At 40.4% G+C, this 16,466-nt stretch overlaps 1 protein-coding gene across 9 annotated transcripts in view; it reads left to right on the top strand.

The window, feature by feature from the left end:
* dmd (dystrophin) overlaps window positions 1-16,466 on the top strand; it is a 1,714,977-nt gene that overhangs the window by 912,565 nt on the left and 785,946 nt on the right. For all 9 annotated transcript variants that reach the window (XM_080203928.1, XM_080203931.1, XM_080203930.1 and 6 more), the window contains 3 exons: window positions 3,259-3,396; window positions 7,455-7,607; window positions 10,008-10,190. In XM_080203928.1, coding sequence (XP_080060054.1) covers window positions 3,259-3,396; window positions 7,455-7,607; window positions 10,008-10,190 — 474 coding nt within the window. The remainder of the gene's footprint in view (window positions 1-3,258; window positions 3,397-7,454; window positions 7,608-10,007; window positions 10,191-16,466) is intronic.

Below are 16,466 nucleotides of genomic sequence, written 5' to 3'. Positions count from 1 at the left end.
TAAATTCACATGGGATACAGGGTAATTTGATAAAATGAATTGAGAGGGTGACAGGGAGACAGAGGGTGATGACAGAAGGCTCCTTTAGTGACTGGACGTCAGCCTCCAGTGGCCTGCCATGGGGATCTGTGTTGGGCCCCCCTATTATTTGTTATTTATGTAAATAACATTGATGATTATGTGGACGGGTAAGATTAGTAAGTTTGCAGATGACACAAAGAATCGACGGGTGGTTAACAGTGAGGTGGAGTGACTTGGGTTATAAGAAGATATAGATGGAATGGCCAAATGGGCAGAAAAGTGGCAGATGGAATTTAACCCTAAAAAGTGTGAGGTGAAACATTTTGGAAGGAGTAATTTGACAGTGAAGTATTCAATGAATGGTAGGGCACTAGGAAGTTCTGTGGAACAAAGGGACCTTGGCGTGTTTGTCCACAAACCTCTGAAAGCAGAAGGCATGTTAGTAGGGTGGTGAAAAAGGCATACATGACACTTGCCTTTATCAGTCAAGGCATAAATTACAAAAGTAGGGAAGTTATGTTGGAGTTGTATAGAACTTTGGGGAGGCCACAGCGAGAGTGTTGTGCGCAGTTCTGGTTGCCACATTATCGGAAGTATGTGATTGTGCTGGAAGGGGTGCAGAGGAGATTCACCAAGATGCTGCCTGGGATGGAACATTTAAGTTATGAAGAGAGGTGTTGCGTCAGCTTGGTTTGTTTTTGTTGGAGCAGAGAATACTGAGGGGGGACTTGATAGAGGTGTATAAGATTATGAGAGACATGGGCAGAGTGGATAAGGTGCAGCTGTTCCCCTTAGTTGAAGCGTTAGTCACGAGGGGACATAGGTTCAAGATGAGGGGCAGGGAGTTTATGGGGATGAGAGAAAAAACTTTTTACCCAGAGGGTGATGATGGTCTGGAATGTGCTGTTTGGGAGAGTGGTAGAGGAGGCGGTTGCCTCGCATCCTTTAGAAAGTACCTGAATGAGCACTTGGCACATCATAACATTCAGGGCTAGGGCCAAGTACTGGCAAATGGGATTAAGTGGGAGTTCAGTGTTTCTAACGTGTTGGTGCAGACTCAATGGCTGAAGGGCCTCTTCTGTGCTGTATAATTCTATGATCTCACAGAGCAGCTGCCATTAAGATTAACTTTCATTTGGGGGAGAGTGAACAGCCAGAAGTTGTAGTCCACATTGGTACCAATGACATAGGTACAAAACAAGCTGAGGTCCTTACAGCAGATTATAGCGAGTTAGAAAGGGAATTAAAAAGTGGGACCTTGAACAGAATTCTCAGGGTTACTCCCAGTGCCATGTGGTAGTGAACATAAGAATGGGAAGGTTAAGCAGTTCAACATGTGGCTGGAGAAATTCAGTAGGAGGGCTAGCTAAAGATTTCTGAGACTTTGGAACCTTTGGAGACTTTGGACTTTAACAAGAAGGATGAGTTACAGGACTGGGACTAATGGCTTCATAGAGAGGTTTGCTATTGTTGTTAAGGCAATGTTTAAACTGGACTGGCAGGAGGATGGGAACCTGAAGGAATTTTCAGAGTATTAACTGTTGATGCTCCTCTGATATATTTTCATTAAGGTCAATATTTGGAGAGATTCATAGGATTAGAGTAAGCAATAGTCAGTCATTCGATGGGATCAGGGTGAGGGACAAGATTTTTAAAAAAGCCTAAATCTAGGTTAACATTCATTTATGTGATTGATTGGAATGTAGTTAACAAGATTGGTGAACTGTAGACACAGATGGACAAGTGGAACTATGATATTACTGTTATAACAGAGACCTGGCTCAAAGCAGGGCAGGCCTGGGTATTAAATATTCTTTGGTACAAGCTGTTCAAGAGAGACAGGAGAGGGATGGGAGGGTGGTGGGGAGAGGAGAGTAGCAGTATCAATTGGTATTACAGTACAGGAGAGAACGGATGTTCCAGATTGCTGCATATTGACATGGACTGTTTCAGTCTGTGGAGAGTTATGAATGGTGCTGTACACTGTGCAATCATCCACAAACATCCAAATTCTGACCTTATGATGATAAGAAAGTCATTGATAAAACAGCTAAAATTGGCTAGTCGAGTACACTACCCTGTGGAACTCTTGCAGCATTGACCCAGGACTGAGATGTTTGACTTCCAGCAATCATAGTCATCTTCCTTTGTGCTAGATGTGCCTCTAATCCACAGAGAGATTTCCTCCTTCATTCCCATTGACTTCAATTTTGCTAGGACTCTGTGATGCCACATCAGGTCAAATGCTGCCTTGATGTCAGGGGCCATCACTCTCATTTCACCTCTGGAGTTCAGTTCTTTTGCCCAAAGCTGTAAAGACTTAATTTTACTAAAGTTATCAATAAGAACAATTTTGCTGCAAAGTTTGGCAATGATAATTTTCAAGTTATTGCATTTTGCAATAACTTAAATGCAGTTGCATCATGTGATCTGATATTTTAACATACTTATCACCTTAGTTGAGAAATTTCCAAAAAAATCAAAAATTGCCACTTTTTTTAATCAAGTGGTACTCCTTTTTGGAATGCCTTGTCACTGTTTAGTGCAACAAGAGCTTTTTTAATCTAAAACTTGAGTTTAAGTCTAAAAACTTGTGAGCCCCTTTTACTTTAATTCAGTTACTCTCATGAAGTGACTTTGGGTTGACCAAACTCATTTCACGTAGGAACTTACAGCTACCAGAAAGAAGCATATTCAACCTGTCAGTCGTGCTAGATTCATAGCCTTGAATGAAAGGGCCAAATTCTAACTCATCACAAAATTCTCTCCTTGATTTAAAATATATATTTTACTATGATAGATTTATTAGAGTTGCTGTATTTACTACCATAGTCATTATTATTAATATCACTGCCTCAGATCACAATTTCAACCAACTTGTAAATGACAGTACCACACAATAGTAAATGTTCCAGTCATGCCCTCATCTTTCTTGAATTGTTCTTGAAATTGGAACTGACTATTACTTGTGAGAACTATATTTATTATTAACACAAGGGAAAGTTCAAATGGTTGCTCGGTACTGATTCAAACGGGTTAAGGGAGTGACTGATGACTTTTATGGACTGATACTGCAGACTGATCAAGTTACTGTTACAAACTCCTTTGCAGCAGGGGGCAAGTGCTGCAACTGAGACTGGACGGTAGCAAATTAAAAGTTAGCAATGCAGGAGTTTATATGTTGCAGTTTCCAAAGTATAACCTGTTTGTTCCATGTGATTTTCATTAATATTGCAGAGTGAAGATGATGAGAGAAGAATGAATGAACTGGCAAAGATGGGAGACACTTTGCAACAGAGTGTCACAAATGAGAAAAAGCGAGAAGAAATTAGAATGAAACAACAGATGCTGCAAGCTAAATTTAATATTCTCAAGGTATGATCAGTCAACAGTACCTACATCAACAACTTCAGCAATACCGGGATTCTTCAGAAAACTAAGAATTAAGCAAGTTTTTTTTCTTTTGGTAAATTGATGTGCTTACTTATCTCCATTCATATACTTTTGGAATGTTTCTGCCTGAATTGGATAATTTTTTGGACATCAAAAATCACTGCAGATGACTTTTCAAAATGATTTATCTGCTGCTAATGTCTAAAAGTGAGATATTGTATGGCTAAGTCTCCAAATGATTTTTTTCTCTATAAATCCTGAAGATGAGACTGAATATAAAGGCTAGATTTTGAGGGGATGAATTAAGAATGCATATCATATGCAGTTTGATCATCAAAATAATTAATACTGTGTTATTCACTGGTATTAGGTTCATAACATATAGGTATGGTCCATTATATACAGCTTACTTTGAGGATAGTGGGGAAGAAGGTGATAACAAAAGCAAAGATGTGGTTTAATAGATGTAAGTTTTCAGATTGTTCTGTTTTCCAAAATGCCAGAATTCTCCAGCAGTTCATGCTGGCCTAGCCGGCAGCGCACCCATGTCTGCGGATTTCCCATCGGTGTGAGTTGTCATCAGTGGGAATTTCCATTGACAGCAGTAGGACCAGAGAATCCCACTGCAAGCAAACAAAATGCCACTTCCGCTGTCGGGAAACATGCAGCTGGGAAGCCGAAGAATCTCGCCCATTTTGCTTGAAAGGGTTTTTTTGTTCAAGCACACAAAATGTGGATGGAAAAGTACTTAACCTTATTAATAACATTATGATTGCCCAGAAGGAGCAATAATGTTCAACTTTTATGTAACATGGTCCTGATAATTTGGACCTTGGAGCTGTGCAGGAAGCAGCTGATTTAATCATTAACCATTGTCACAAGAATATAGGAGACTATATTCCACCCCTGGTATGTACTTACATGAATTGCACCAAAATTTGGTACCATTGGGTATACCGTCCTAGGATATAGCACCGGGGCAGCGGAGGCTGTGGCTGAGCCAGGATGTCGTGCCATTTGTGGCAGGATGATTTCAAGATATTTGCAAACTAGATGTCACTGCAGGTAGCCATCAAAATTATCATAGCCTTCTATTTTTACCCTTCCAGGTTTTTACAGACTAGTGCTGATGACATCCCCAGAGTCATCCAGTTTGCTTCTCTTGGTTGTAAGAGGGCCAACTCTTTCTTGACATTTGTTACCTGGTAATAATGTGCTATTGTGTTGCTGGATTCCACAAGTACAACTGGCTTTTCATTGGAAGCACGTAGCCACTCAATCAAATGACAGAATGAAGTGACTTCAGTGCTCAGCAGATTCAGTTGATAAAAGGGGAAGATAAAGAATAACTCCTGGAAGGAAGATGATGCCCCTTTTGTGGTATTTACAGACAGAAGATGGGCGCAGACATGACTGCCAATACCATTCATGACTAAGATCATTCTTGAGTATGGAATTGAATTTGTCTTTCTGATTTCTAAGTAGCTCAGGATGCATTACAGTAAAGCCACTCCCCATCAACAATACCCCTCCCAACACACACACGCGCACACAAAATGGTCTCCAGAATATTGCTGTGTCACAAACTTAACAACAGGACATCATTTGCATTTAATGGCTCCATTTCTATCCAGCATATGGCCAAATGGACAGTCTGGCTAGTGACCAAAAGAGAACACTAGTGGAAGGAGACCAGTGGCAGGGCCCTTCTCAATGCCCTTGGCAATAGGAACAAGGAAGAGTGACAGCGATCGGGAGAAGGTAGAGATGGCAGGATTGGATATGGGTTGGGGTATTGGCCACGGAGAGACAGTGACTGTGAGAAGGTGATGAGGCCAGGGTTGAGTGTGTGTGTGTGGTGGAAGAGGGTGTTTGCTGCTGTGGGAGAGAGAGAGAAGGTAAATGGCAGAAATGACAGCCCAAGATCAGGAAGGAAAGCAATCAATAATCCTTGAGAAAACATTCTGACTTTGTTGATGGGCTAAAAGCAAAATACTGCAGATGCTGGAATCTGAAACAAAAACAGAAAACGATGGAAAATCTCAGCAAGTCTGACAGCATCTGTGGGGAGAGCATTGAGCCAATGCTTTCAGTCTGAATGACCCTTCATCAGAGCTCTGAAGAAGAATCATCCAGACTTGAAACATTTCTCTCCCCACAGATGCTGTCAGATCTGCTGAGATTTTCCAGCATTTTCTGTTTTTGTTGCTGTTGGGCTGCTAGCTCTCAAAGTGTTGGCAAGCCTCTTGGGTTATGAAACCAGCGGCTCCCGCTTCCATTTTGTCGCCAGTATTCCTGACCCCTGAGTAACTTGTGCAGAAATAACAGTGAAATTTAAGTGGGTTTCAAAATTAAGCATGAGAGCCAGTTTAAATATGTTAATTGAATGGTCCACATATTTGTGGCAGGATACTTGAATACCCCTGTAAAAATGGAGATGGGCCTTATGTTGAGGATTCATTTCCGATCTACATTTCTGTAGCACCCCTGAGTGCCCTGAAACTGGATGCTCTCCCTTCTGTCATGTGGGATGAGTGGATTTGTGATCAGGTTGCAGAAATGGAAATGCTTGATTTTCTGCATCTAAGGCTGGCATAAAGTGAATTCTTTTATGTGATTGCACTGCCACTTGGGATCTTAACTTTTGGCAGAAGATAAGAGAAAATAGCAGGCACTTCGCCCATGATTTTCCCATCTGTCACTTTCAAGCTCAAGCTTAAAGAGCAGATTTAGACATCTTCAGCAATCTTCTCAGCAGAGAAACTTATTTTGGTAACAGCACTGCCAGCAAAGTACAAAGACAACAGCTTGGGAAATAAGCAAAGTTAACAGGCTGAATTTTTCCAGTCTCTTGGTGACAATTTGGAAGTGGCAAGTTGAGGCGGGGCTTGGGTGGGGGGGAGGGGGGGCAGGGGGGGCAGGGGCTGCGCATGTGATAAGGGTAGAGAATGGTGGAGATAAGGGTTGGGGTGGCCCCCAAGGTGCATTCTCACTTCCGGGACAGTTTTCTGGCAGTGAAGTGATGATGTGGGTATGCCGGCGTTGGACTGGCGTAAACACAGTAAAAAGTCTGACAACACCAGGTTTTAGTCCAACCTATTTATTTGATAATATACTCGCAAGCTTTCGGGTTAGCCCCTTCACCTGACGAAGGGGCTAACCCGAAAGCTTGCGAGTGAAGTGAACCAGCTATCAATACCTCTGAGGGTGGCAGTCAGTTGCCATAAATTAGGCCGCAACTGGGGGAGACTTCCCCGTCCTGCCAGCACTTTCCCATAGTGTAGTGCAACACTGACCACTTCACCCCTCCCCAACACACAAACACACACACGCACACACACTTTATCAGTTTTTAATGTAATTGGTGCCTTTGCAGCAGACCAATGTACCATCAGAGACAGACTCCATTCCCCAAAAAGTGGGTCATAGGGATCAAAGGACGACTGACTGATCTCAGTAGAGGGGTTTCTCTCCAATCGATGCCAAAAAAAATGTTTAGTGTTTCAAGGGAGCCCCTATTTTGAGGTGTTCTTTGCACTCGCCCACCTGCCTCAGCAGCACCCACCTCTCTTGTTGGAGCTACGAAGGCTGTAGAGCTACTGCACCTGTAATTGGGTTGATGGCATCAGGAATCCGCACATCTTCCTTAATAGAACTATAGAATAGGATGCGAATGCACATGTGCCCAATCAGGAGGCTGTCTCCAGGAAAATAGCTGTACTGGTCTGACTTCCTGTAAGTATAGGCTCAGGACCTACAATGGGCCTGGATATCAGGGTCCTGAAGCCTGAGGGAAAATCCTGCTTCGTGCATCAGGTTGATGCCTTTTTGTGAAAGCTGGGTTGATGAAATATTGTCAACCTGAGCTGTTAACTTTCTTTCAGATAACAATTAGGTTTTTAACAAAATCTTCAGAATTAAACAAAGAGTGAATAGAAAGGAAATGAGTGAGTGATATGAACTTAGGATGTGTGCTTTTGATGTGTTGTGCTTTTATTATGTGGTGGCTATCAAACAGTAACCATTGGCATTTTAAACAGGATTTAAGATCTATTAGGAGGAAAAAGGCACTGGAGATTTCTCCACATTGGTATCAGTACAAGAAGCAGGCCGACAACCTTTTGCAGTGGTTGGATGACATTGAGAAAAGGTTAGCCAGTCTCCCAGAACCCAAAGATGACCAGAAGATGAAGGTAACATTCTTTTAAAAAAAAGCAGGTGTTTGCATTTCTCTTTTTTATAACCTGGGAAAAAATATTTGTAACTAAAGATGTGGGTATAGTTGATATTCTTTTACAGTGCGCCTCAACTTCTGAATGTGCTTTTTCTAGTCAGATGGTTTAAGCATTATCTCCTGCATTTTTGATGAGAGCCCATATCCTACTGAAACAGGGACCTAAATTTATTTTATATTTTTTTCCCCAGTGTCTATGAATTTGCTGTTCCTTATAATTTAAATTTATGGTAATATCGCTGAATCTCTTAAGTATGGATATTAATAAAAGTTCTAGGGGGTGAAGGATTTGAAGGAGGAAGTTAACGGATTTTTCTTAAATTTAATAACATTATAGTTCCCAATAGAAATACTTTTGGGATGTATAATTTGCCACTAGTTGTATCTTACAGCCCACATAGAATTTAGAATAGATATTTCCTGACTGATATTAATAGGATGGACCAGAGTTACTTGTCTCATGTGTGGTGAATAATGTAGTTTGAATCTTTGTGAGTTGTTTAATTGATTATTTATTACAGGAAGCAGATTGCCTGATTTTTGTCTTTAAACCAGTAATGGTTAAGGGACAGTTTCAAAATCTTTATACTGTCTGAATATAAGTATGTCTTACCACTGTGCTCTCTCTATCACTTATTTGCTCAGAGCATATTTCACCACTGTCATTGCCACATCTCTGTGGATTTATTTGTACATGGCAGAATCACTTTTTTTATGATCCATTGTTTTATTTTGCTTCTTCACTTCCTTTGTCATGTCGATTTGACAATCATTCGGAAAATTTGAAGGTAAAAATATAAGATATCTTTTATAATAAGGAAAAATAATTCAAACTTCACAGTAACAGGTTAGCTAAGAGAAAAAAAAAAGTCAAGTTTATGCTGTAGGGAGCTATTTATTAGATTCAAACATTATTTCAGCTTCAAGGAAACCTTAACTCTTATAATATCATGATTCTTATGGTGCAAGGGCTCTAAATTTTGAAAAGATTATTATTACTAATTTTAGTATCACTATCCAGATTAGTAATTTTGAAAGCAATGTATTTTGTATAATATTCTACAGTTACATTTGGACCGGCAGTTCCCAGTCAAGAACCACTAAAGTTGGCTTCAACTGAAGCAAACTGAAGGCCCACAGGTTGTCATATTAATAAGAGCAAAACTGTCAGTGTTCGCTGTCATTACTGCCTGAAAACTGGCAGCAGCTACTAGAATCTGCACATAGACAAACCCAGAAGTAGCTGTCACAGCTTCTATGCTTTCCTGTAGGCTGCGCTTCTGAAATCTCTGCAGACTCCATTCAAATTGAAATCACTGAACTGATAAAAGCTTGGTTTTAAAGTCACTAGCCATTATGAAAGAACACTTTGGGAAATATTACACCTTGTCGCATGAGGTATAACAAACAGTACATTAAGTTCATAGTTACCACAATTACCACTTCATAGCTTCAATGGCCCTTGAAAACCTAATTTTATATTTGTGGAAAGTCAAATTAAAAGAAGAAACATATTTTTGAAAATCTTTTTTAAAATACATTTATTTATGATATTTCAACTTCTACCTTATTCTCATGTGTTTATACTGATCATTTATTTAACTGTCCATGAAATTTTAATTAAAGTGAAACATTCAGATTTTGCGAGTAAGAATACTTTAATGCGAAAGGCATGTTTAATGACATCACTGATGCTGGGTGGGAAGAGGTCTCCTTAACTTACTGTCAAATTCAAACTGCTATCATGAAAGGGGTGAACCCACACCACAGAGAACACTACATTTTTGTGGGCAACTTTCTTTAAAGTCAGCAATAAATTCTGTCACCACACCACTGAATGTGAAATTTGAGCTAACATAAGCTTATTTAAGGAGCTCAGATATGTCAATGCTGGACTTCAAGCAAAGTAAGCAGTTGCTTGTTTCTTTGATAGCCACGTTGAGGTTTGCAATGCACCAACCCCGTGCAGCTAGTTGAGAGAAGAATAATCGTATCACTTGTATTTATAAGCGGAAACTGAATCTGATCTAAACTGCTTTAGTTATTTAAAACATCCAATTTTTCCAGATAAAGCACCCATGTTTAGGTTTGAAGATTGACCACTCAACTCACTTGGATACTACTCTGCAATGCTATTTGTGACTGGGCGAGCCTCTCAAAAAAAGAAGTTTGATACTATTTTGGGCATTGCCTTTTTAGCTAGTTGTACGATAAAATTATGATGTGCTCATGTCAGAATATGAACCTGAAATAAGGAAGATAAACATGTTTTATTTCAGTTTCATTGCTTAGTCTTTCTTCAACAAGTTCAGACAATAGCTAGCTAACTGCATTGGAGCCCTATGGTTTTACTCATTAGGAGATGGATGCTGAACTGGAAGAGAAGAGAGGAGACCTGAATGCAGTGTGCAGGCAAGCGCAGAGCCTGTCAAAGAGAGGAGCAGCTAAGGCATTGGAGCTGCAGCTGATCCAGCTCAACAAACGCTGGAGTGACATTGAGAGCAAATTTGTTCAACATCGCAGGTTGAACTATCCGCAAATTGTGAGTTTTCCAAAGCAAGCTTTAAGCATTTGCTTGCAGTGTTTGCTAAGGTGGACACTAGCATAAAGAGAAAGATCCATTTTTTAACAGTTGTGTTGTGTTTGTTTTGAAAGCAAATACAACTTTGAGAGTTTCTATCAGATGCTCCATCTTCGCAAAATTATTTTTTTTCCTAACCCAATATACTGAGGGACTGCAAAACCTAACTATTCTAAAGCTGAAGTATATGATTGACAAGTTTTTGATTAATACAGAGATAAAATACATTTTTTTTTTAGTTTGCCTCATCCCCTCATAGCATCTGAGCAGCATGTTTAAAGACTGAGTTGAAGCAGTATTCAGTTACTCACTTAAGAACCAGCCATGTAAAGGGTTCATTCCATGCAACTTTTTTTTTTAAAAGTGGTATTAGTGGTTATTTTTCAGAATATAGAAGTTACTGGTGAATTGAAACTGTTGAGATTCCTCATTTTCCTTCATGTTGATATATTTATATAATCCACAGGTTTATAAAGTGATGTATTTGTTGACTTTCCCTACTCAATTTTCCTTTCCTCTGTGGTGTCCTTCATCCTTTAGCTGAGTTCACAATAAAAACACATTTCGTACAGATTTCTTACTTTGCATGTCATATCTCTCTAAATACAGGGGAACATAATGTCTGATTCACCTTTTCATGTTCTCTTTGCTTTGCTGGCAGCAAGCACAGGCTATGTTTATGTGACATTTCAGTCAGCAACGTTTATGCATTCTAAGTATTTGATATTCAAAGTTTAAGAAATTTTAACCATATATATCATTGGCAATCAGAGATTGTATTATTTCACCTTTCCTTTACCCAGAATTAAGTCAAGTACTGATATTTTGAACCCGAGTGCAGTTTGAATAGATAAATTAAGTACTTGAGCATGTGTTCAGGTCCACTCTGGTATGGTGGTACCATAACTCCTGTGGTAACCCAGGCAATTTGTGTTGAGGAGCATGACTGTACCCAGTATCTAATCATGAGATAGTGTTACTTAGGGATAAATGTAGAATCCTCATTGTCATATGAAGTGAATGGCTTTCAAACCTGCCCTTAGATATACCTCAATAATCTTGTTGACAGTAGATTTAGAAACACTTAATTAAATGGATAGATATGATTTGTTAAGGTGATTTATTTCACAGCTTGAGTGCGGGTGCCTCAGTCCAGTTTCAGGCAGGCATATTGCACACCAAAAGGTGGGATGCTACTTTCAATCTGGCATGTGGTGTACTTCTGGAAGAGATTGAATATGGAGATTGCAATGCAAATTAGTCTCCACAACCTTTGCTTACACCTGAACAGTTTTGCAAAATGATGCTGAATTTCTCTCCCTTGTCATTCACACTTGCCATTGGATATACCTCAATAATCTTCAATTACAACAGACTTAGAAACACTTAATTAAATGGCTACATTAAGTTTATTGTTAAGTAGGCTATGCAAGATGCATGAGTATGGAGATCAAACAGAGTGTGATGCCCTCCACATTGAATATCAAACCAATACTGGGAGTTTTTGGTGAGGTCTGTTGAATTTTACACAACTTGGGTCAATGTCTTTTGAAGAAGAAACTTAATTAAATGTTATGTTCTTCATCTTAGCTTTGTGCCACATGTATGGCTTGGTAACTTCAGTTAGATTGAATATGTCTTCATACCTGTTTTGTTAAAAATAACCAATTAGTTACTTTGATATTTTTATAAAAAACTTATCCCACCCTAGTATCCATTTGTTTGTTGTTTCTTTTGTTGTTGCCATAGAGCAAATTATTTTATACTGACCAGTGACCTCTGTGGACTGAGCAGCTTCAGTAATATATTGATGTTTATTTTAAGTACTGTTACTAAATATAAATATAAATGTAGTTTAAATAAATAAAGGTTACTTTAATTCCATTGGATTCGAGAAAAACACCTGGATTGAGACATTCAGGATTATTTACAACCAGTGTATTAGGTCCATGTGGGATGTTGTATCTTCGTTTTATGTGGTTGTAAAAATTATGATCCTGAATCAGACCCCAGTGTTTTTCTTATGATCTGGTTAGAGACCAATTACTTCTTCTATAAATTAGATAATGTTTGAGAGCCTAGATACTTGCTAGGAGAATAAAGCCATGAGAGCTCATGGTTTTTGAACAAACAAATAAACTTTCCTATGCAAGGTCAGAAAGATGAAAATACAATTTACAATATCTAACTTATGCTGTGCCATTCAGTATTACTATAAGGTAAATGAGAATTAACAAGCAAACTGTGGTTGGACACAGCACAATCAATGGCAAAAGCAACCAAGACATATCCCATGGATTTCTCAGGAACCCATCAAGGCATCAGTAAACATTGTCAGGGGAATTCTCCCCAAAAAAATTCTGACTGTAGAATTTACGTGAAAACTGGTCTAATCACATTTTCTTTTCCAGTGGGAGTTCAAAGAAGAATCTCCCACACTCTGTGCAATGCAGAGAACAATAGCATGATTCAATGCAGAAACCAGGAGGCGAGTCAATTCCTGCCCAATAGGCCGACAGCATAGCGCTGAGCGGGCCAATACGCATGCACAATCTGTCAGCGCTGAGATTGGCGCATGTGCAATGGCCCCTGTCTACCAACCTCCCCATTGCTGCTCAGCTCAATAATCACTGGCTAGCCCCGCAACACCGGCCCATTGCCCCCATTGGGCCTGATCACTGGGCTCCTCCATGCATTCCTGGGCCAGCCTCAACCCCCACACCAGCCCCAATCTCCTGCAACGTCCCCCCCATTCCCCCATCCCCCCCCCCCCCCCCCCCAGCCCAGCCCCCGATGTCCAGCCCTGATCCCAGGCCTCCTTCCCTCTGCTCAATCCCAAAATACATACTGGTAGCAGGACCACAGTAACCCCCACCCCCACAGATCACTCTCAGAGGCCCTGCCTCGTTGGCACTGCCTTTTAACTGGTGGGCAGTGCCTAAGCTCCCCCTAGGCATTGGCACTTTTCCCCTTTTCTGGGGTGCCAATGTCCAGGTGGCACCAACTCTGCCACCTGGATTTCTGGGGGCCCTGATTGCCCCGTTTCACGCCAGCACGGTTTTGGGGAGCTATAGTAATCCCCACTGGAGTGAACCATTTTGGTGGGGTGGGGGAGATGCTAGCAGGCCTGGAGACTTCAGTCCCGGGCCCACTAATTGTATTTAAAATATATGTTAATATTGATTTAAATAAGTTATGTGGCTCCCTGCCAATTTCTGGCAAGGAACTGACACTGGAAATCCGGCTGTGGGAGACACTATTGGGACGGGATTCCAAGCACAGCTCCCTCAGATCGGGCACCATTGGAATCTGCTAGGAGGAATATGATATGTTTCACTTCAGGTATGAGTCAAATGACCACAATTTATCGTACAAAGTTTAATTAAGAATGTAGTTAGCCCCTATAGTAAGAAAATTAGCAAGAATTTTTGTCAATTACAAATTAAATCAAAACAACTATAGTAATATATAACCCTCAACAAATATATATCTAAGATGTTCCAATCAAAACCAATCCCATAAACAACACTTTAAACAGGTTCGACACAGCAAAGACTAATGCTTACATGTGCTTTTGGATGAATTTTGCAGTTCTCTTGATAGACTCAGAACAGTTTGAAGTCAGAACAGCTTCCCAGAACACCAGGTTATCTTTAGGTAAGCCAGCAACAGCAGATTCTCACCTTCAGAAAGACAAGACTTTGTTTTCGGACCACCAGCAGAATTTCCAAATAGAACAGGGAGAGAGAGAAAAACACTTCTTTTCAACTTGTTGTCCCTTCTAAAAGCTAACTTGTCGCCCAGAACTGAAAGTGAAAGGACTCCTGTCACCTGACCAGCCAGCCAGTTTTCGTCCTAACAATGTAGGGTCATAAAACTAATCTCAATGTACCTGAGGACCCCCATTTAAGCCGGTAATGGAGCAATAAAAGGACATCTGGTGGACAGCTCAGCGGCAATGAGAAACACTGAAGTTGTGGGAGCTCCAGAGATCAGGATTTTTATTTAAAACTTTCATAAAGGTACATGAATGTCTCAATACTATGCTGTGATCCTGGACATGTTTTGATGATTTTGGAAACAATATTGCTGCACCCTGACAGGGAGAAACTTTCTCCCAGCCTTCAGAAAGTTCACTAGAATTAGGGGGCTGTGCTTTCAGTCTGTCTTAGTCTGCACATGACAGGGAGGTGGATAACAAGCTGCGGAGAAGGGAAACTCTGTGCTGAGGAGAAGGAGAGCTCTCTAAAGATGACTCTAGCCACCAGGGATTTCAGGGAGCGTTTTTCTGACATCCGTGCCAACCAGGTGCATGGCTTTACCAGGATTGTGGAATTCTCAAAATTGGAGGGGGCCACTGATTGCATGCACATAGCTCTTCAGGTCCCACATTCAAACTTGGATGTATGGAATCTGCAAAAGCTAACATGCCATCACACACAAGTGATGTGCAACCTAGTATAGCCTTTATCTGCACTATTTTAAGTCCAAGGATATGGCGAAAATCTGTTTTAGACACAGACCGCTTAAAACATTTGTCTACTCTTCTCTCACGTTATTGCAGGATTGATCCTGAAATACAAGATAACCCCTCAGCTTTTTTCCTTTGAAATGTTTTCTTAACTCCTTCTCTCCTATCCCCTCCACCCTCACCACCAAAAATAAGTGCAAGGAGCTTGTGGACATTTTTGTCAGTAAGATCAAGACCATTTTATCAGCTGCCTTTGCAATGTCACTCTCCTCCACCAGCCCATCTGGCCAAATGTTCCGTAAAGCTCATCCATGCCCGAGCCCCTGAACCTGAATCTTTCTCTGGCTTATTTTCCTATCTGTCTTCTTACTCTCTCTGAACTCCGTGTCCATGGGATCACCCTTCTATTCTCTTAACCCAACTCCTACACTAAACTACTAATCATCCCACTTTCCCTTTAGGTCCCCATGTTGGCCAATATTATAAATAATTCTTTCCCTTCAGGTGTTGTCCCTCTTTCCTTTAAATCTGCCATCATCATCTGTCTCCTTTAAAAAAACGCTTGACTGCACCACCCTTGTGAACTACCATCACATCTTTCACCTCTGTTTCCTCAACAAAGTCCTTGAATTTGTTGTCAACTCCTGAATTTGTTATCACCTCCCAAATTTATGTCCATCTTTCCACGAACTCCATGTTTTGAATACATCAAATCAAGTACCTGCGCTTGCCACAGTACCAAAATAGCTCTTTTTGAAGTCACAATATCATTCTTTGTAATTGGGACAAAGGTGAATTTTCTCATGTTGTCTACAGCCAAAAAGCTAGGAAAAATGGTGGGTAACTCTGTGTATAGCCAGAAGTAATGGGGGCTTCTAAGAAAGGCACTGCATTAACCATGGGCGATTTTAATGTCCAATTAGATTAAGCAAATCAGATGACCAAAGGCAGCATGGAATACATTCAGGATGACTTTTTTAAGCAATACATTCTAATGCCAACTTGGGAGCAGATAATTTTAGACCAGGAAATGTGTAATGTGACAGATTTTATTAATGAGTTCACTGTAAAGGAACCTTTAGACATCAGTAATCATAACATGGTAACATTTCATTTCAGTTCGGGGGTTGGGTTGAAACTAGTGTCCTAATCTTAAAGAACAATTACCAAAATATGGTACCAAGGAGGCATGGTGGCACAGCACCAAGGACCTGGGTTCCATTCCAGCCTTGGACGACTGTGTAGAGTTTGCATATTCTCACCATGTCTGCATGGGTTTCCTCCTGTGTTCCAGTTTGCTCCTACAGTCCAAAGGTGTGCAGGTTAGGTGGATTGGCCATGCCAAATTGCCTCTCAGTGTCACAAATGTGTAGGCAAGAAATCATGATAAATGTGCTGGGTTACAGGGTAAGATATTCTATCAGAGATTTGGCGCTAATTCAATGGGCCAGATGGCCTCTTCTGCACTGTCATTTTCCATGAGTTAGCTAAAGTTAACAGAAAATAGGTTAAAAGTTAGGACAATAGAGAAGCACTGGCAGACATTTAAGGAAATATGTGTGACTCTTAGCTAAACTATACTCCATTGAGAAAGAAAGACTTTGAGAACGATGCACCATCTGTGGCTAATTAAAGAAGTTAATATAGTCTTATATTGAAAGAAAAGGCACACAATACTATGAAGATTAGTGATAGGTCAGAAGATTGGACAGATTTTAGAAACCAGAAAGATTGACAAAAGAATAAAAAAATGGCACAGTCACACA

The sequence above is a fragment of the Carcharhinus amblyrhynchos genome, chromosome 15 (assembly GCF_965287045.1).
Source record: "Carcharhinus amblyrhynchos chromosome 15, sCarAmb.v2.hapA, whole genome shotgun sequence".
In the NCBI taxonomy this organism is placed as follows: domain Eukaryota; kingdom Metazoa; phylum Chordata; class Chondrichthyes; order Carcharhiniformes; family Carcharhinidae; genus Carcharhinus; species Carcharhinus amblyrhynchos.
The sequence above is the reverse complement of the archived record's forward strand: the minus strand, read 5'-3'. Positions and strand labels throughout refer to the sequence as shown.